This window comes from Mustela nigripes, chromosome 6, assembly GCF_022355385.1.
Source record: "Mustela nigripes isolate SB6536 chromosome 6, MUSNIG.SB6536, whole genome shotgun sequence".
In the NCBI taxonomy this organism is placed as follows: domain Eukaryota; kingdom Metazoa; phylum Chordata; class Mammalia; order Carnivora; family Mustelidae; genus Mustela; species Mustela nigripes.
In genome coordinates this window covers 51261329-51283894 of record NC_081562.1, presented here as the reverse complement: position 1 = coordinate 51283894, position 22566 = coordinate 51261329, and the positions used below count along the sequence as shown (strand labels likewise).

Sequence of the window (22566 nt, the reverse complement as noted above, 5' to 3'; positions counted from 1 at the left end):
CATACTTTTTCATCTTTTAATTCTTCTTATACTGGCCTAGCTTCCTCTTGTTTTGCTATAGTCTTGGCCAAACATCCAAGTTCTCAATACTTCAAATCTTTTTTTTTTTTAATTGAGAGATAATCGACATATAAATACAACATTATGTATTAGTTTTAGTTGTATAACATAATGATTTGATATGTATTTATCACAAAATGGTTACCACGGTAAATTTAGTTAACATCCATCACCTCACATAGTTTTTCTTCTTGTGATGAGAAGCTTTAGGATCTACTATTTTGACAGTTTTCAAATATACAGTACAGTGAAATTAACCATAGTCACCATGCTGTACATTTTATCCCCAGGACTTATGCTTCTTATAACTGGAAGTTTGTACCTTTGGACCACCTTTACCTATTTTTTCTTTATAAGAGAGGGAGGGGGAGGGGCAGAGGAAGGGGGGGAAAGAATCTTAAGCAAGCTGGCTCCACACCCAGCGCTCTGATCTCACAACCTGGAGCTGAGATCATGACCTGAGCTGAAATCAAGAGTGGGATGGTTAACCAGTTGAATCACTCAGGCACACTCCACCCCATCCCTGTCTCTGGCAACCATCAGTATGTTCTCTATACCTATGAGTTTGTTTTTTTTAGTTCCACATATAAGTGAGATCATACAGTGTTTGTCTTTTGTGACTTACTTCACTCTGCATAAAAGAGTAGGTCCATTTACTGGGTGCTTGGCAAATGTAAACATTTATTCTTCTTAAGCATTTTTAATGTTTTATGAGTGAGGACTCTAATGGAGGATTAGGTTAATCACTTTGTCCAAGGTTATATAGGTAAGAGAGAGGAGTTGTTGGTTGTACCCTACCAGTATGTTTTGAAAGCTCATCCTCTAACCATTGTACTCTACTGCATTCCCCTTTTGTATACCCTCTCCTTTATCAAATTTCAACTTCTTTAATTCCCTTAATTCAGCTACTTTAGCCAAATGTTAGGGAAAGCTATCTGATTAAATTTGCAATGTTGTAGAATTCTTATAATAAAAATCATACGATTTTTTGATAAAATTTGATAAATATGATTATCTTTAGTGAGGATTGAGGCAGTATAAAATCAGAGCTTGGCTCCACCTCTCTAAATCATCCTTCATCTTTATATGTATAGTAGTTAGGTTGCCTACATTTCTCATTTAGAATTTATGTCAGTAATTCTTAACTTATGGGCTGAGAACATTTGGGAGCTGTACCTCTTACAGAGTGTTAGAGGACCTGACAGATGATTTGGTTTTCTCATATTGTGTATTGTTTGCAGCTGTATATCAATGTTGCTGTCGTTAGAATACAAAAAATTATTCATGGTAGCATTTTGTCATTTTTTTCTTCATAAGTGAATATTAAAAATACTATTGTGGGAATCTGAATGTCGATAAAAATGAAGAAGTCCTTTTTCTTCAGAGATGGAGAAACATTGCTTTTAAAGCATGCTGTCAGGTAAATACACTGGTTATATTTTAGAATTTGTTTTTAAGTCATTCATAATAAATGTCAGGGGATCAGTTGTAATGTTCAAATGACGGACTGACTGGCTAACTTAACTGGTAAAAAGTCTTCTCAAGGTGATGGTGCTTTCAATATAAGATTTCATTAACTCAGATTCTATCCCTGATAAGTGCAAATTTTGGCAATTAGTAAAAAAAATTCAGGCATTATAAAAATTTTTGGCAGGGAGCTTTGCCTTCAGGGGTCTTCCATTTCGTCTCTTTGTAACTCACAGATTTTATAAGAATTCTGCCCTTTTTTCCCCACTAGTTCCAGGGCAGAAACAAATGAGGAACAGAGCAGTGGCATACTGTGATATTTTGTAAACTGAATACTGTTTATTTTTTATTTTATGTTAGGATTGAAAAAAGAAGAAAAAGCTAAGATGTATTAATCTCCCTCCCACTCCCTCAGTATCTGTATGCTTATTCACAAAACATCCCATTTTATATTAGGTTACTAGAATGCCCAAGATCACAAGTCATAAATGTTGGGACTAGCTAAATGTTCCTTGCTGCAGTGATTTTTTTTTTTCCCCCTCATTTGACCCCACTGCCTTGCAGTGTGAAGAGATACTTTTTATTCATTTAAGAAGTTAAATGTTAGGTGAAAATTTGGTATGATCCAGTGTATGTTGTACTTTCTGTCCACTGTGTTCATGTGAAAGCATGAGTTTTATTTTTAATGTTCTTTATGTTATAACCAACAACACAAAAAGTCATATGCCTAGTTTACCACATTTTGTCGTAACAGCTTACATTTTCTTTCATGCGGGGGTTTTGGTTTTGACCTAATGATGACATACTTAAATACTCTATTTCTCCAGTGACTTTTCATTTCTGTTGTTTTTTTCCAAAGCTAGAAGTCAAGATGAGATTTTTAAGCACATTGATTATAAAGCCAATGATGAGGATTTCCTTTTAAGCTCCAAATTCAGTTTATATGTTTGTTTGTATCATACTTCAGTCTTTTTGCTTTGTTTATACATATAATGCCTTTTTCCCTTTTAACAGAGCTATACTTCTTGTCCCCCCTTAGAATGGACTGAGAACTCATATATATATATATATATATATATATATATATATATATATATATATATATATTATTCACTTTATCATTGCAGTGTAGCTTTTCCCAGTTTTTTTTTTTTTTTTTTTAATCTGCCTATTTCCCTTGTGTGGTACAAAATTAACTATCTCTAGTCATTTACAATGTTAAACACAGTGCATTGTGATTGAGAGTGTTACTCTGTAGAAGAGAAGACTTGTGTTTAATTGTATGAGAAATGCCTCTTGCTTTATTGCATTGCACTGGAGGTAGGTTGTACAGGGTATCACAGATCTCCAGATTCTCCAGATTCTCATTTAGCAATATTCTTTCAGAACAGACCTTGTTATAATACAATTCCACTTTATTCTTGGCAGTGTAAACCTTGAGGAAGTGTCAGAGACAGTCTCTAGTGTGTAACAGTTAATGTTTAAAATCTCTTAATACAGTGAGCTGTCACCATGTTTAATAAATTACAGTATTGCATTAGCATAAATTCGTTTGGGTGCCAAGTTATCTGTTACACAGATGCTTGGTATTATTTATAGGTTTGTATCTAACCTTTGTGGGTTGACATGCTTTTATTTTTCTATTCACTTGTCACCATGCAGCAGCATAATTCTTTAATTGGCATATGTGCAAAATGGTTTTAAAGACGAGATCTGTGAAAGTACTGAAAAAGCAGATCACTCAGACTTTTGGACCTTGTGCAGTGTAGTAGGATGAAGCTCCTGTAATTTAAGTAGATACATTGCTTTGTGTCATTTGAATGTGTTATGGTACTTTCCTCCCAACATTGGTAAACTACAGGAGTGTCTTTAGTAAACAAAGTTAGATGGAGACAGCAGCCTAATTGCTTTCCCTCTGAAGTTTTGAGCCATTAAGACTTAGGGGTGTGTGTGTGTGTTTGGGTGGGGTAAGATTATTAACTTTCTCTTTTGTCCTAGAGTAAGTTTTGGAATTTTCTTGAACTGTAAAAGTCATCTCTTGGATTAAACATTTTTTTTTTTTTTAAGATTTTATTTATTTGTCAGAGAGAGAGACAGCAAGCACAGGCAGACAGAATGGCAGGCAGAGTCAGAGGGAGAAGCAGGCTCCCCGCAGAGCAAGGAGCCTGACGTGGGACTTGATCCCAGGACGCTGGGATCATGACCTGAGCCGAAGGCAGCCGCTTAACCAACTGAGCCACCGAGGCATCCCTAAACTTTTTTTTTTTTAATTTTAGTTATTATTATTAGATTCAGTAATTGGTAATTCTTTGAAATCTTGAGTTACAGATTCTCCATTAAGATATCAGAGTTCATTTTGTGAAGGGACAGACTAACATTGAAGTCTCTTAAATGTGAAGTATTTTGATATTTTCTTGATTTGCTAGTCATCTAGCTTTCAAATTTGGTAATAAATTTTTTTTTAGGTAAATAATGTGTCAGTCTTAAAATCACTTGTCAGTGAATTACCTCCAACCCTATAGTGAAGCATATTAGAAAATAATTTTGAATATTTATGAAGCATTTATTTTTACTAGACATCAGCTCCTATGGCTATTTTTCTGTGTGCCAAGTTTCTGACATCATTTTAGTAAAAAAAGATAACTTAAAATCTTATTTGTAAATGTGAATTATATGAATTTTGAAAAATAAGACTATATTAGCCAGGTCTCTTTGAAACAAAGCAAAACAAAACAAAACAAAAAAACCCTTTATGTTACAGTAACTTTTTTAGTTTTTTGCAAAGGAAGAGGAAATTTTCAAGTTTTTGATTTGTTAAGAATTTAGATTGAAGGGCGCCTGGGTGGCTCAGGTGGTTAAGCTGCTGCCTTCTGCTCGGGTCATGATCTCGGGGTCCTGGGATTGAGTCCCACATCCGGCTCTCTGCTTGGCGGGGGGCCTGCTTCCCTTCCTCTCTCTGTGATCTCTTCCCTTCCTCTCTCCTACTGTGATCTCTCTCTGTCAAATAAATTAAAAAAAAAAAAGAATTTAGATTGAATTGGAAGGAAGAAAATGTTTTTTCTAGTACATTATTTAAAGTTAGGGTTTTTACCGAATGTATTCTAGGTACTGAAGTGATCTTTTACCAGTTCTCCGTTAGGATGTTTGCAGCATCAGCAAATATTGTTTAAATACTTACCCTCCCCCAGCATTTTATAAAGAAAAGTTTGAAATAAGAAATTGAGAGAATTATGCTATGAGCACTCATATACCCACACCTAAACTCTACAGTTAATTTTTTTGTATTTGCTTTATTATGTATCTTATCTATCACTCTGTCCATTCTTTATTCTGTCTTTTTAAAAAATGTACTTCAGATTAAATTGAAAACATTAGGATACTTAACCTTTACATATGTCATGCATATTGGTAACTAGAGTGAGAGGTTTTTTTTTTTTTTGTAAAATTTATTTGCAGTCAGATGTTCCAATCTTTACTGTCCAATGAGTTTTGACAGATGCATCCAGCTGTGCAATTTAAATCCCTACGGATGTAACCTTCACCTCCAAAAGTTTCCTCATCCCATATCAATACTCTTATCACTGTTCTGATTTTTTAGCTGTAGATTAGTTTTGGTTCTAAAACTTCATGTAAGTGATTTGTAGAATACTCTTTTGTGAGGCTTTTTTCACTCAGCATATTTTTTGTGGTTCATCATTGTTGCATTTTCCAGTAGTTCATTCCATTTTATTACTCTTGGTCTGTTTTTAAGGCTTGAAAGTATTTTAAGCAGAAGTTACTTACCCCTTTCTAAATTCCTGAAGTGCTTGATACTAAACTCTAAGGTGGTATTGATTATGTTATATATCATAGCTACTCATTTATTTCCACTAGTCCTTAAGCACTGTGTTCTCATAACATAGTCTATAGAATATGCTCTATAAATACTTGTTGAACAGTCTATGGTTAGAAGTCTTTCATATGGCTTTTGTTATAGAAATCCCAAACTTGGGATACAATTATAATATGAAATTGGTGCTTGGATAAAGACAGAAATCTCAATTACAGTCTGTTATCCTCCCCATGGAGTCTTCATTTTCATGGTGAGCAAATGTGAGATTTTCAAGTGATGACAAGGTTGAAAGAGACCATAATTGTTCTTTATAATACAGAAATGTAGAATAAGAACCAAACAAATAATAAGGCTATTGTCGACTTAATTATAGGTTTTGGTCTTTTATTTTCCTGGACACATTATTTCAGTTTTTATTTTATTCTTAGTACTATCAAATCCACATTTAAAGCCCCTTTGATTTTATAAAATCATGATGTATGTTCTGTTATTCGTTAACAATAGCTTTTTTGGAAGCAGCACACGTTGTTGCCTTTCTTAAAACAGGGCAAGTGAAAAGTTGAGATTCCTATAGGATCTGAGAAGTGGAGAAGCTTTTGAGGTTTTGCTCTCCTTCCTTCCTTGTTATCTCCATCTAGGTCTGTAAATCCAGAAAGATAGGTGGGTAAAAATGGAAAGGTTATTATGAGGAGAGCAAGGGTGGTGGTACAAGAGTTTACCTTAGGCAAGTTTCATAGTAGCCAGTTTTTGTCAAAACTTGTTTTGCTTACTGATATAATATGAATATTTAGAGTAATTTATTAAGTATACTTGACATAAACTGTTCCTGTATTTTAGAATGACTGTTTATTTAATAGAGCTATGAAACAATTGGAGAACTTTCAGAGAACAAATGGGCAATGGGCTATGTTGCAAAAGAATGTGCTGCCTTGTTCACCCTGTCCATTTTTAGATCAGTCTGGCTGATGGTGAAATGCAGAAGAGTTTGCTGCACACACAGGTGCAGTGTTCTGCAGCTGTTGGAAACATTTGTCCCCTACTCCCCATTTCTTCGCATATAATTATGCTCTGTTTAAGCCACTAAAGCTAGAATATGGGATTTGAGAACTTCAATGTCTGTTTACAAAAGGGTGCAACTCAGAGATAATTGGTCATTTAGGTAGTTGAATTTCACTGTGTCTAGATGACTTGGAAGTTTCCAAAGACTAAAACCAGCCTTAAGGTCATAGAGTTTAAAAATTATGAGAGACTGACTTTGAAAGTGCATGTCTACAGCTACTGCTCTCCAGCCCAGAGGACAGGGCTTACATATTTTTATTTTTAATCACCTGAAACTAACTAATCTCTGTCTGCCACATAATAGGCACTTGATGTATGTCTATGAATATCTTGTTGAAAGATGAAGCCAAATTGTTGTTTAGATGTAGTTGTAAGTCAGAAAATTATGACTTTTTTTTTTTAACTGATGCCTTCTGATAAGTTTTATAGTAGTCTTATGAACCAAGTGCTGTGGCAGCACAGAGGAGAGTGACTAATGCTGCCCCTGTTGGCCGTGGGTCACTTTATACTTTGATAGATCATGGAAAATCTTTGCCTAGACTACAGTTAGAGAGCTTGGTTTTGAAGAATTTTGCATATCTAAGAGATAACAGTGTATTCTCCAACAGCAGTGTCTTCTCCTCATCCTCATTTTGGACATTTTTTCATGCATTACATCATAAGGAGATTGAAGTTTAATAATTCCATATCTAGAGAAAGTTCTAGAGGAGAATGCCTTCCTTAAACTAAATAGAACAAATATTTTCTTTTGTGTAGTTGTTTTTTATATAATGAAAAGAAAGTAGGCTTTGGAGTCAGATGTAGGTTTGGATCCCAGCTTTTAAAACTGTGTTTCCTGGGGCACCTGGGTGGCTCGCTCAGTGGATTAAGCCTCTGCCTTCAGCTCAGGTCATGATCTCGGCGTCCTGGGATCGAGCCCCACATCAGACTCTGCTCAGCAGGGAGCCCGCTTCCTCCTCTCTTTCTCTCTGCGTGCCTCTCTGCCTACTTGTGATCTCTGTCTGTAAATAAATAAATGAAATCTTTAAAAAACAAACAAACAAAAACAAACAAACAAAAAAAAACCAACTGTGTTTCCTGCCAGGAAGCAACCTAACCTTATCATGCATCTATTTTTCTGTCCATAAAAGTGGAAGTAATACCTGCTTTAAAATAGTGGTAGAAGTTACCTCCTGAGTACATGGCATCAGTATTCCTGGAATCTACCAAAAGATTAATAAATATAATTTCCTTCTTATTCAAAGGAAAAGGTTGTAGAGTAATCAGGATTATGGTATCCCTCTGACACAGTGCAGCTGTTATTCTAGGAGACTGCAGTGTGCCTTCAAGCTGCTGTTCATTCAGAATATATTTAGCATCAGATGTCTGTGAGGCATTGAGATAGGTAGAGATTTCGTAGTCTTGTTGTGGGAGGAAACAAATAGCAAATAGTTAAATTATAATAAAAGTTAGCAGAGATACTGACAGTAAATGCATTGGGGTTCTGAGAAGGGGAAGGTCACAGTGAGCTGCAGTAGTTAGGCATCCTTCACAGCTCTAGCAGAGCTGCACGCAGGACCTTGACGAATGAAGGAGGAGAAACAGGATTCAAGAAGACCAGAAGGATTGAAGGCTTGGTGTCTTTTTGGCAGAACATTTTTTCGGCTCTACTGAAATATAATTGGCACATAACAGTGTGTATGTTTAAGGTATACAGTGTGTTGATTTGATATATTTATGTATTGCAAAAATGATTGCTACCATAGCATTAGCTAACACCTCCATCCTGTCACATAGTTACCACTTTTGTGTGTGTGCTGAGAACATTTAAGATCTATTCTCTTAGCAACTTGCTGTATTATTAGCTATAGTCACCAAGCTATGCATTAGATCCCCAGAACTTGTTGATCTCATACCTGCAATGTATATCCTCAGTAGTCCCTGTTTGTCAAACTACCCAGCTGCTGCTAACCACCACTCTACTCTTTTCTGGGTTTGACTTTTTTGGATCCCACGTATAAATGATATCTTACAGTATTTGTCTTTCTCTGTCAGACTTGATTTCACTTAGCGTAGTGCCATGAAGATCCATCCATGTTACAAATGGAAGGATTTCCTTCTTTGTGGTGACCAAGGAATATTCCATTTTGTGAGAGTACACACACGCACACACAAACACACACACACAAACATGTGCACACACACACACATGTACTGCATCTTCATCTATTCATCTGTTGATGGACAGTTAGGTTGTTTCCATATCTTGGCTGTTGGGAAGAGTGCTGTAGTGGACATGGGTGGGCAGAGATCTCCTCAAGATCCTGTTTTCATTTACTTTGGTTATATATATCTGGTAGTGGGATTAGCTGGATTATATGTTGGTTCTATTTTTAATTTTGGGGGGAACCTTCGTACTGTTTTCCAAAGTGGCTGCATCAATTTATATCTCACCAGCTGTGCACAAAATTCCATTTTCTCCACATCGTCACAGATACTTGTTACCTCATCTTTTTGAAGGTGGCCATTCTAACAGGTGTGAGGTGATACCTCACGTGATTTTAATTTGCATTTCCCTGATGATTAGTGATATTGAGCATCATGTACTTGTTGGTTATTTGTATGTCTTTAGAAAAATGTTTAGTTCCTCCTGGCAGAATATTTTGTATACTGATTGATAATTGATGATAGTTTGAAATATTCAGAACAGAAGAATGTTGAGGCTGACTGAAGTTGGGAGTCAGTTTTCTGGAGCAAGGAAAACACCCTGTGTGTTCTGTTTCCTCGGTTTTCCTGAGTCTTGAACAGCAGATCATTTATTGTCTAAATGCTTAGGATTCTTAAACTTAACTGTAGAGACTAGTCCCAATCCTTATTACATGGGCTTTTTTTTTTTTTTTTTTTTTTTTTTTAGTGTAAGCTGAATAAAATGAATTCTGTGAGGTTTCCTGCTCAGAGTAATATAAATGAGTCACCAAGGTCCCTTACATTATCTGTACCTACTGACTCCTGTAAATAATCTTACTGGTTTGACTGCATTTCTTGCTGTTTGCCCTCCCCACTCTGTTACATTTCTGGGAATAATATGGCAAGCATGCTATCACTTCAAAGCCTGTATACTTGTTCTTTCGGTCTGTAAACATCTTTCAGGTTATCCATAAGGCTTGTCACCTGTGTTCCTTCAGGTTTCTCTTCAAGTGCAGTCTTCTTAGTATGGCCTTCTTTGACCATCTTATTTAATACTGCTTTCCTCCCTCGCACCAAGCTCCTTTCCTGTTGTTTTGCCTCCAAAGTGCTGAGAACCATTTGCCTTCCATATATTTTTAAAATGTATTTGTACATTGTCTCTTCTAACATAAGCTCCTTGAGGGTAGGGATTTTTAAAATTTATTGTCACATTTCCAATGCCTAGCACAAAGTACTCAATAAGTAATTATTAAATGAAAACGTTTTTCTTTTTGAATTGTGAACTTTGGGCACACACAGGCTTTTCTTTTTACTGCCATTGAGTGACCAAAATGGAGCCTTTCTCAGGAAAATAGCAATTTATTTGATCAACATTAGACATATATTTGTGAATACGTTTATAGGTTGATACACTTAATTTTTTCCTTTTTATCTGGGCATTTGTAATGGTTAATGAATTGGATCTCAGTGTAAGAAAATGAAAAAAGTTAACAAAGAATCAGTAAAACTATAACATTTTTTGAATTGATGTGAAAGAGAGGTTTGGAGAAGGAATGTCAGCAGTGTGTCTGAGTACATAGGAGAGTATCACAAAGTTAGAATTACTTCCTTGAAACAAAATCTGATGGGAAATCATTTGACGATTTTGAGGGATGTAGTAGTATAATTAAGGAAACATTTTTAGGAACTTGATTTTTATAGTCATTAGGGTAGTTTAAAGGGAGGAGAAGTCAAAATATTAAGGACATTTACAAAGAAAAGTTTGGCGTATTTGCGGTTTGAAATAATCTGAACAAAAAAATTGAAGGAGAAATGGTGAAACCAGAAGGATTTGAGGAAAAAAAAGAAACAGTTAAGAGAAGCTGTTGGCGGTGTAGGATATGAAGGAGGGACAGCACTAAGGCTGCAGTGGCTTCAAGGTTGTGCTGATTGGGGACAGAAGAGGAAAGTTTGTAGTATCAGTGTGGTGTTATCATTGCTTTAGGGTAAGGGATAAGAACTATAATTTACTCTTAGGTCCATGCCTAGAAAAGAAGCTTGTAAATGAGGTGGCACTTTTTTTGCTGCGGGATGCTTTTGGAATATGGTTTCTTCTCTATAAATGCCAACTTGGTGGTGGGGGTGGATTGGGGGGGTATATTTTCACTAGGGGTGGTTTTCATTAAATATTACAGGCAATTTGGACAAAATAAAAGTTACTAACATGTGGTGTTAGAAATACTGAAGTGATTTGGGGGAAGAAAAGTTAGATGTATAAAGATGCTGTTATTAAGGATGCATGGCTGGCTCAGTTGGTTGAGCACAAGACTCTTGATCTCAGGATCGTGAGTTTAAAGCCCCTTGCTGGGTGTAGAGATTACTTAAAAATAAGAAAAAATCTTAGGAAAAAGATGCTGGTTTTATAAATGAGGGCTTTTGTTTTTTTTAGACTTGCTATTTTTAGATGGAGTTTCCTTTATAAAACTTAATCTCAAGGCTACTTGTTAACTTAGTAGGTCTGTTAATTTAATAGGTGACAGTTGTGGTTCTAGGTAGTTTTGCTATAAGCATCTTTACAGCAAGCATTTTGATTACACGGTAATTTTGCCATAAAAGATAAATAACTGGTTGACAGTTTGGTTTGACAGTTTAGTTTGATTTCTCCATTGACCCAGTAGTCCCATTTTTATGTTTCTAAATCTTAGTTATCCCTCATCATGGTCTATACAGTGGTGCAGAGTTTTGAACCCATATTTCCCATAAATTTTGGAATGTCTATCAGCAGATATGTCACAGTATGCCAAGAACAAACAACACCATAAAAGTCTGTCACAACATAATATGAAGCTTATTTACAAATATACATCCTAGTATTTATGAACTGTTATCTCTCTTAAGGAAGATATTTTAGTGTAAAAAGAAAAAGTGCAGTGCTCAATGAGGAAACTAATCAAGGAAAAAACTGTAATACTATGAACAAAAGACTTTGAAGACAAGTGCTTAGGTACATTCCCCACAATGAAATTAGTTATTTTCCCAGTATTGCCATGAATCTACACTGTGCATTTTGATGTATTCAAATATTTTGTAATTCGTGATAAAGTCCTTTTAATTTTGCTATTCATCATACATGTTTCATTATGTCCTTTTTAATGAGTGCCCTTTTATTTTTTGTGATTTTTATAGCTGGTTATGCTGTGAAATACTGGTGGTTGTCATAGGAAATTGGGGAAAAATTTTTTTGACATAAGGTGTGTACTGGTTTTTAAGATACACTATCAGGTATCTCATCCCGTTAGACAAGAGGCAGACATCTAGCAGGATATAAAGGGCAGAGCAATTCTTTCAGCAGAATATTTGTTCTTCTCTATAGCTTTCTTTGTTATCCTGTCCCCTTCACCCCCCACCGCAAGTTGCTTGGAGCTTACCTTTCGCAGCCTTCTGCAGTATTAATATGCAAGGTAGAATAAAGCAGTGGGATTTAACCTAGATAGCACAGCCAGAAGAACTTTTTGAGCACTAATTGTATGTATAGTGCTGTGCTTGGCTTCCAGCACACAAATATGCATGACACATGGTCCCTGTAGTGAGAAATTCACAGTGGGACATTCTAGTGGGAGAACATCCACAATCGATGGTAATACTTTCATAGAGATACTTGAAGAGTTAGTTTTCCATTTAATATTCTTGACAAAAAATGATTTTGTATACGGTCAAAAAAATAAGGCTATTGTGGCCTTTCTTCATAAACATTAAAACCTGTTTTTTAGAATTGCATGTTTTAATATTTTTTGGAGTTACTCTTATAAAAGGCAAATAAAATCCTTGTTGTTCTGGTATTGTATGACCAGTTTATTTTAAATAGATTATCAAGCCATTTTCTGTAATATATTGTACTTAATATAGCTTTATTTTAAATTGTTCAATTTTACATTAATAAAAATTAATGTTATTAAAAAGTATCTTTTTAGTATAAGCCTATTATGATTCATAACATTTTATTTAATCTTTAAACTATATTTTTTCTTCTTCCTAGTCCCCTACTGAGTACTTTTGATCTTCTATCGTTCAAAAATTTTTCTTTTCCAGCATTAAAACCCTGTTACTCTAGAAAAATGCCTAAAAATCCATTAGCAAAATCCCTTTAGATGATCTCAGGATACATTTTTCCTTGCTCTTTTTTGTACCTTGTTAAACTGGTTTCTCAAATGAAACTTTCTTAGAATCAGGCAGTTCCTGGTTCCTATGGGACTTCCTGTTTTCTCAATAAAAATAGAAAAGAACCTCAGAAAAGAAACCTGGTCAGCGTGAACTACTTTGTAGGCTCAGTTAGTCTTAGTTGTGACCTGGATTGTAGATATCCAGGTATCTGAAAGGTCTGAATATTTTTGCATTAATTTTCAAATAGCTGATAAGGAGGAGATTCTAAATAATAACCATGAGAGATACTACACGTTTAGCTGTAAACTTGTTTGTATCTTTTTTTTTTTTTAAAGATTTTATTTATTTATTTGATAGAGAGAGAGAGATCACAACTAGGCAGGGAGGCAGGCAGAGAGAGAGAAGGAAGCAGGCGCTCGGCAGAGCAGAGAGCCCGATGTGGGGCTTGATCCCAGGACCCTGGGATCATGACCTGAGCAGAAGGCAGAGACTTTAACCTCAGCCACCCAGGCGCCCCTTGTTTGTATCTTTTTTAGAGGAGTTGGGTACAGGGGAGTTAGATGGAACGTGTTAAATCCTTTTTATAATATATAGTGGCAATACAAAATTATTTAATCCCGAGACAGTTCTTAGCTACTTTGATCTATATTTATTTCTTATTTCTTGCCAATTTTCCAGATGTTAGCAGTGAGTAGGAAGTTTTTTTTAAATCATTAGAAGTATTTTGAAAGAATTTAGTTTTAAAAAGCATCTTGTAGATTTCCTTAAGTAGTAACTGCTTTCAGTCTGTATTTTGAGAAAACGAGTTTGGTAGAAGCAATGTGGTCAGTAACGGTAATAGGTAACATGTATTAAGTGCTTGACACTAAGGCAAGTATTTTATATGGTTTATCTCATTTAATCGCTACAACAGCTCTATGAGGTAGGTATCATTGTTACGTCCTTTCTTTATAGGAGAAGGAACTACAACTTAGGGTAGCTTAGTAGTAGATGTTAGTTCATGGTCATGTTGCTTACTAGTGAGTGATGGACCTGGGACTTGAACCCAGATATTCATACACACCAGAGCACTGCTCTCAGTTATTATAGAGAAAATCACATGTTCAAAGTAAGAATGGGTGAATACAGTAAGTCTCAAAAATTACTTCCCTGACTTTTATTATCATCAGTTTGTTTACATTTTGTTTGTGTGTTAAATTCAGTTTTAGCAGAGTACGTGCTGGCATTTCAGAGGGCTTGTTTAGGGGGATTCTCATTCTCTTTCTCAAATGATGCTAATAGTTCTCTTTTTTTCTTTCCTTGATAGTAAAAAACCCATTTGATGGAACATTTGGAAAAATACAAGTAAGTAGAAGATCATAATACTGATATTTTATCTCATGTTTTATATGATAAAAGTATTAGGATGACTGTCAACTAAAAAATGCTAATTTAAGAGTTCTCTTAAACTGAGTATTCTTTAATGATAATATAATTAAATCTGAAATAGATTTTCTCCTAAGAGCTGAATTATTTATCACCTTAAGGTAAAAGTCAACTGCCAAGTGAAATGGTATTGGTATGTTATCTGGGGATCAGGTCTTAACCTTTAGAGGTATGCCTGTTTAAGTTGCTGGATATTCTTGACAATTTTTGTTCTCTTTGCCCCACCTTGTCTCTCTGGATCTTTTGTTCATAGGCATGCCTATTCAACCATCAGGAAGGCAGAGGATTTAGAAAGAAACATGATTCTTGGGCTACCTCTTTATGATTCCTTTTCTTTTAATTTAAAGGATCTGTAATACTAATTTTAACCTAAGTTTTACTCACCTGAAAATATTTTTCACTTACCATCATTAAAGGCACTTCAAAGGTTAGGGTATTTGAGCTTATATTATAGTGCACAATTAGTTATTAATTTACTGTAGGAATTGACAGTAGTATAGACCTGTATATAAAACATTATTTGTTGTGCTTAAAGGATATGTAATAATGTGTAATCAAATCCATAGAATATTACTTTAGATTGTTAGAGTGGAATTTTGTATTGACTATGTTTATGTTTAGTAATATTCTATTGTGATGATACTTGTTTTAAAAAAGGTTGATTTTATCAGTTCGATATTAAATATAAAGTTACAGTTGGCATCATCATTTAAATCCATACATTATACTCATTGTATATTGGAAATACAAGACCTTATTTTCTTTTATATAATTTTCCCCATGGGAGAAACTGAAGGTCTGAACCTCTAAATAATAGTAATAATTGTAATGTAGATAATGATGCTTCACTTATATTAAGTGCTTGTTCTGTGCCAGGCACCATGCTAAGTGTTGAAAATCCATTATTATCATTTAATGAGAGACTTAATACAAACAGTTGAAAATTTCCTTGAGAAAATTGGCTGAGAATAGGAGGAACTATTTTTTTTTTTTAAGATTTTTATTTATTTATTTGACAGATAGAGATCATAAGTAGGCAGAGAGGCAGGCAGAGAGAGAGAGGAGGAAGCAGGCTCTCCGCGGAGCAGACAGCCCGATGCGGGGCTCGATCCCAGGGTCCTGGGATCATGACCTGAGCCGAAGGCAGAGGCCTTAACCCACTGAGCCACCCAGGCGCCCCTAGGAGGAACTATTTAAAGGTGACAACATATGAGAGAATTTGGGAAAATTGCCCTATAGTTTGATTTTTATCCACCCAAGAATGAGAACTTTGCTTCAGAGAATGGTATGGCTTATTAAAAAGAAGATCTGGACCTTACCAAAATAGATAGCTGAAAGGTAGCTATTTCAAATTACAGTATAAAATCATTTTTGTTTAATAAAGCGTTACTTGAAAGCTTACTTTAAGTATGGATTTATTTGTAGAACTTTAAACTGGTTTTCAGGGTGATTATGAAGGCCAGCATGAGATACCTTTTAAGCTGAATTTTAGGACACAATTGGAAAAGCAGTCAGAATAGAAAATGACTGTAATGAAACTATAAGCCAATATAAGTTTTCTATAAGGATGTAACTTTTAAATTTAACTTACATGTTTTTCAGATTTATTTCTAGTTTAACATATTGGTGCTAAAGGTAACTGAACCAAAGCTTTTCTTTTTCTTCCTCAAAATTGATCACATTAATAACATACTACATAAAAACTATTTAGATCATAATTTAGTTGATCATGCACTTGGGACCCTTGTAATATAAAGATGGTCATTTTGAATCACTTGCCGTTAGAAAAATAATTTTAGAAAAATTATAGTTTAGCTTTTTGGGTGCTTAAATTCTCTATGTGAGAATTTAACAATATGTTTATTGTCTTATGGGATTCAATTACATTTGATTAGGTTTTGTTATTTTTTTCTACTTATCTAGTCCAGTGTTAATATCTGTGAATCAAAAGATAAAGTTTATTTCCAGGCCTCTGGTGTTCATTAGAGATGTAATTACAGAGCCCAGGTGTCAAAATTTTTGGATTTAGTTTTGTTTTTGAAAGGGGAGGAGTGAGAATGTGTGTGATCAGGACATATGAAAGAAAAGGAAATTGGCCCCTTTTCCAGATAAGGGAGGAAATAAACTTCAAAACTCTTGGCTACTTTAATTCCAAAGCTTAATCAGATTTATCTTGGTTTTATATATCGAGTCCACAAGCTGTACTATCATTAGAACTCTTTCTCATCTTATTATATTGAACATCTTTATTAACAATGATTTGTGGTTTCATATATCACAAATGCATAGCTTTCAGAATCCTGACTTTCAGCCCAAGCAGTTACTTTTTGATGTCTGATGCTTAACAATTGGGATTTTTAAACTTAGAAGAAGATAAGGTTTGGCTTAATTCAGAATCTGCTTGAAAGAGTTGAGGGAGAAAAAACGCTGAGTGTCTCATTGCCTTCCGCTACTTGGCGGGCGCTTAGACATTGCAATGGTCTCCTCTCTGGTTTTCTTTCATATGTTCAGAGTACTATTCCTGATGCACAAGTTTGTTTTATTTTCCTCCTCCAGAGTTTTTAGAATGAAGTCAAACTCTTTGTCTTGTTTGTAGCAGTCGATCCCAAACTATTTTCCAGTAGCGTGCTGAATCAAAATAGGCGGCTGGTTATGTAAGAAACATAACCAGTTCCTTTATGCCTTTGCTCATCATACTGTTTCTTCTGCCTAGAATGCTAGTCAATTCTGTTCTCTCTGTGAAGCCCAACTCAAATATTCTCTCTTCCATAAATGGATCTTCCCTTCCCTCTCTCTTCTGTATTTATATTATGCTTTGTTTGCAGCTTTAGCACTTAAGTATGTTTTTTGCCCTTGAGAGCAGGAACCATCTTTTTACTGGGCCTCTTGCTTTGCTGAGAAGAGTTCTTAACTCCTATTACTAGATACTCATTAAATGTTTACTTTGCTTTAGTGGTTCGTAAATTTATACAGGACCACTTTTGGGGAGCTAGGAGAGGTTGATGATCAAAGTGTCAATACGGATTCCCTTACTGTGTGGCTGAATCAGATTAAGACAAAACATGAAGGGCAGCCTTGAAATCTCATAAGAACAATATATATAAGTTTGTATCATATAAAGGAGGATTGGGAGCTTTGCTTTGGTGTTTGGGGGAGTTTGTTGTACATAGACCTTTTTTAGCATTAACCTTATGCCAATTTCTCTGTCAGTCCTCAAGAAAATAAAGTGTTTAGAGTGATGATTTAGATTCCAATGTTTTTTATTTTTTTAATACCCTTTTTTTTTTTTTAAGATTTTATTTATTTATTTGACAGACAGAGATCACAAGTAGGCAGAGAGGCAGGCAGAGAGAGAGGAGGAAACAGGTTCCCTGCTGAGCAGAAAGCCAATGAGGGGCTTGATCCCAGGACCCTGGGATCATGCCCTGAGCCAAAAGCAGAGGCTTTAACCCACTGAGCCACCCAGGCGCCCTGGTTTTTTTTTTTTTTTTTTTTTTAAATATGGTAGCCATTCTTTAAATGTGAATTTGTCTTTGGATTATGTAGCTTCTATGATTATAAATTATTTACTGTTTTTTTAAAATAAAATAATTTGGTACATGTTTTTGAATTATGTATTTTATAATTCCTTTTACTTTTAGGAAAGCAAGAAAAATCTTCTGATGAACACTTTATATAAGCTTCATGATCGATTGGCACAGCTTGCAGGTAATTGTTTTAATATTTATAATGTCTAAAAGTGTTTTGAAAATTAATTTATATATATAGCATGCTATATCAGTAGAAATAGTTTTCCCAAGTCTTGTGTTATCTTTGTGGATTTTCTCTTTAGATGTTTTTGTTACTTATATGGAGTAGTTTTTATTTTATAGATATATTTAATTAAGGCCTTTTTCCTGCCTGCCCATATGTATTAGATGAAATATATATTATATAATTCTAAAGTTAATCAAATTTTTTTATTGCATTAATAGTAATAACAAATTTTGAAAGCTTACATATCAGTTAAATTGGATAAGCAGTAAATTACCTGAAACCCTAGATTAAATGTAAAAGTGCAGATTTTCCTTTGCTGATTGATAAGGTATCATTTCCTGGGATAAAATAAATATATTCTAGAATTTTTTTCTACAGATTCTTTGCATTTTCTTCATATTCTGCTCTTAGTAAGTCTTTTAACATCTATAAGCTGTAGTAGCAGCTTACCTGCTTATTACCTTAGCTTTTTTTAGTTATTCTTATTTCACATATAATCTAAAAGAAGAGATTTGTATTATCTTTTTGTTAAAGAAGCTACAGAAAAAAAAGGTATGGTTTTCTAAACTTTCGTATGTAGCAGATCCTTTTGTAGAAATAAGATCACTGGTAGAAGGTAGATATGGAAGTTTTTTAGTCGAATGGATGCATTTGAGATCCTTTTAGTTCCCCATCCTCATATCAGCCTTTGTGTTTTTTTTTTTTTTTTTTTTTTTTTTTTGGGGGGGTTTTGTTCTTATTTTTTTTTTTTTTTTTTTTTTTTTTTTTTTTTTTTGAGGGGGGCATGGATCCTTAACTCTGGTCAGTTTTTTTATGCTCATAATTCTTTGTATATCACTAAAAGCCTTTTTTACATTAACTGACTTATTATCGTATTCATTTACTGCAAGCTCATGACATTTATTTGTTGTGCTGTGGTATGCAGAAATAGGTTAAATATATGCTCTGGCTGGGAATACCAGATGTTGGCTATCACAGGCTTCTACAGCTGTCTCTATGGCGTGTTTTTTTGTTTGTTTGTTTTTTAAGATTTTATTTATTTATTTGACAGAGACCAGAAGTAGGCAGAGAGGCAGGCAGAGAGAGAGAGGAGGAAGCAGGCTCCCTGCTGAGCAGAGAGCACGATGAGGTCTTGATCCCAGGACCCTGGGATCATGACCTGAGCCAAAGGCAGAGCCTTAACCCACTGAGCCACCCAGGCGCCTCTATGGCATTGTTTTATGTAGTGTACTTGATTGGCATACTCTGGGGTACTTTTAAAGGTACACACTTCTTCCTCTAGGGCAGGGGTCAGCAAACTTTTTTCTGTGAAGGGGCCAGATATTAAGTTTTTTGGGCTTTCTGTTCAGAGTTGTTTCTGTAAGAGTTACTGAATTCTGCCATGATAGCATGAAAGCAGCCATAGATAATAGGTAAATGAATGAGTATGGCTGTGTTCCAATAAAACCCCATTTATAAAAAAAACAGCAGTAGGGCAGATTTGGCTATAGGCCATGGTTTGCCAACTCCTGTGGTAGATCTGTGGAAACTGAATCTTGGAGGATGCATCATAAAGTTTGAAGACTTTTACTTGTTTATTTAATAGGTATTTCTTCCTTTTTTATGACTATGACCATTAAAATCTGACTGCACAAGGCTGATAATAGGAATATGGCTACTTATAAGTAGGAAAATTTATCAAGGACTTTACTTGAACTATCATACTTTCATGTTAAAAAAATTAAGAAAAAAAACCATTTGAAGAGAAACAGGGCAGAAAGAACTTATAATTGAAGTTCGGTATAAGGAAATTGATTTCTAATAACCACAGATCAACCTGAAAGAAAAGGCTTTGGAGTCTTTTATAAATAGTTGTGAGAAGGGGAAAATGTGGTTTTGTATGTACTGCATTTCTTTGTAGAAACCAGATCATAGGAAGAAGTTTCTATCTTATTTCCCTGTTGATCTGTGTTATAATAATTTTTAAGGCATGCACATACCTTGCTAAAGATAGGCATAGTGCTATCTTTATACACAGAATGTACATTGTAATTCAAACGTATTTGAATCCTTGAACTATTAGCTTTCGTAATAGATGTATAAGTTACCAAGATGAATTTCCTCTCTTGAAAAACAGTAAATCTCTGGGGAACCTTCTGTGTGCCAAGATCTGTGGAAAGGCATCAGTGTGACATGATTCCTATTCTGGCCAATGATTTAGTTGAAAATAGAAGAAGACGTGTTCCTACCTGGACTGGTTAGAAGTGCATTTAAAGATTGTGGTTTATGTAAAGATAATTGTTTGTTTATATTACCTACTGGATTTTTTTTTATAGGAAATTAAATAGTATTTATCTTCTTTCTTTATTGATGATAAAATATGACCTTTAATTTTGTAATTTGAAAATATTTTGATTAATCATGTTTGTTTTCTTCTCTTTCACATGGTACTGATTCAAAATTAATAATATGCTAATCTTTCCAGGAGATCATGAATGTGGCAGTTCTAGTCAGAGAACACTTTCTGTCCAAGAGGCAGCTGCATATTTAAAAGTAAGCAGTACAATTGGAATTTTAATAGCTATATTCTTTAAGTTTATATAAATTATTACAACTTGTACAAAAGTACCATTTGATTTCTTTAATTGTACTGTTACAAACTTGGGCGTGTTGTTTGGTGTAATGTGAACAGAAAGAGAAAGCAGAATTACTGAACGTGTTTTGTTTTAGTTTGTTTTAGAATATTCTCTCATAAAATTAATTTGGACAGGGTACAAACAGGTACATACAAACAACTGTTTGTTTGAAATTGAGATTGGTAAGTAGCATGTAAGAAAGAAAGTAAGCATCTAACCATTGTCATTTATTTTAAATCTTCTGCTCTAGATTAATGTCATCTCAGGGTACTAAGAGAATTCGCAGATGAATTTTCTAAACTACTGTATGTAATCTTTTAGGAATTACTATATAAAAGGAAGGGTACATAGTTTTAAGGTGGACGAGTGTTAAGTGTTAAGATGCGCAGGAATTTTTTTTTATGGCTGAGTAATATTACACGCGCGTGAGCGTGCGCGTGCACACACACCCCTCCCCACACCCCCACATTTTCTTTACCCATTGATCTATAGAGAGAGGTTTTTGTTGTTTCCACTTCTTGATCATGAATAATGCTGCAGTGAACATGGAATACAGGTGTCCTTTAGATCATGTTTTCAGTTCTTTTGGGTAAATACCTAGAAGTGGAATTGCATATGATAGTTTCATTTTAATTTTTTGAGGAACTTCCATGCTGGTTTTCGTAGTGGTTATACTGTTTTACATTCCCACTGACAGTTTCCAAAGGTCCCTTTTTCTCCACGTCCTCAAAAACACCTGTTTTTTTTGTTTTGTTTTTTAATGATGGCCATCCTCACCAGTATAAGGAATATGTCACTGCAGTTTCGTTTGCACTTCCCTGGTGATTAGTGATGTTGAGCATTTTTTCTAATGCCTATCAGACATTTGTTTGTCTTTGGGGAAATGTTTATTCAGATACTTTACCTATTTTTTAATCAGGTTATTTGATTTTGTTATTGAGTTGTAGAAGTCCCTTCTTTATTTTGGATGTGGCTTGCAAATATTTTCTTTCATTCCCTAGGTTGCCGTTTCACTCTGTTGATTCTTTGTTTGTAGAAGCTGTTTAGTTTGATGTCATTTGTCTTGTCTGTTGTTGGTGGTGTTGCCTGTGCTTTGTGTTGTAACCCAAAAATCATTGCCAAGACCAATGTTATAAAGCTTTTCTTCAAGGAGTTTTATCTTTTAATGTCTTTAGTTTAAGTCTTTAATTTGTTGAGTTGATTTTTGTAGTGTAAGATAAGGGTCCCGTTTCATTCATTTGCATTAGGAAATCCAGTTGTCTCAGCACCATTTTTCAAAGAGATAGTCCTTTTCCCATTTGTGTTCTTAGCACCCTTGCTGAAGATCAATCAACTACACTATGTGTGAGTTAATTTCTTTATTTTCTATCATTGGTCTGTATGTCTGTCAATGGCAGTACCATACTGTTCTGATTACTGTAGCTTTGTAATATGCTTTGAAGTCAGGAAATGTGAGGCCTCCATCTTTGTTTTTGCCCGAAATTGTTTTGGCTATTTGGCTAATCCTGTGTGACTCTATATAAATTTTAGGATTGATTTTTCTATTTCTGAGAAAATGCAGTTGGAATTTTGATGAGGATTGCATTGAATCTGTAGAGCACTTTGGGTAGCATGGACTTTTTAACAATATTAAGTCTTTAAATCCATAAGCATGGGATGTCTTTCCATTTATTTGTGTCTTGAATTTCTTTTAGCAGTGTGTTGTGGTTTTCTGTGTACAAGTCTTTACCTCCTTAGTAAATTCATTTATAAATATTCTTTTGATGTTGTTATAAATGGGATTTTCTTAATTTCTGTTCCTGATTGTTCATTTTTAGTGTATAAATGCGCAACTCTTTTTGTATGTGTATTTATTTATCCATGAAACTTTGCTCAGTTTGCTTATTCTAACAGTTTTGTGTGTGTGAGAGAGAGTGAGCAAGAGTATCTGTCTCTGTGTGTATGTGTAATCTGTAGTATATAATATGTAATCTCTAAACAGATAATTTTTCTGTTTTCTTTCCAATTTGATTACCTTTTATTTCCTTACCTTACCTAATTGCTGTA

The 22566-nt window shown here is 34.7% G+C and overlaps 1 protein-coding gene across 1 annotated transcript in view; it reads left to right on the top strand.

The window, feature by feature from the left end:
- The window catches only part of LEMD3 (LEM domain containing 3), a 63219-nt gene that overhangs the window by 14555 nt on the left and 26098 nt on the right, over positions 1-22566 (top strand). Inside the window, exons 2-4 of the mRNA XM_059402536.1 lie at positions 14031-14068; positions 17791-17857; positions 20370-20437. Coding sequence (XP_059258519.1) covers positions 14031-14068; positions 17791-17857; positions 20370-20437 — 173 coding nt within the window. The remainder of the gene's footprint in view (positions 1-14030; positions 14069-17790; positions 17858-20369; positions 20438-22566) is intronic.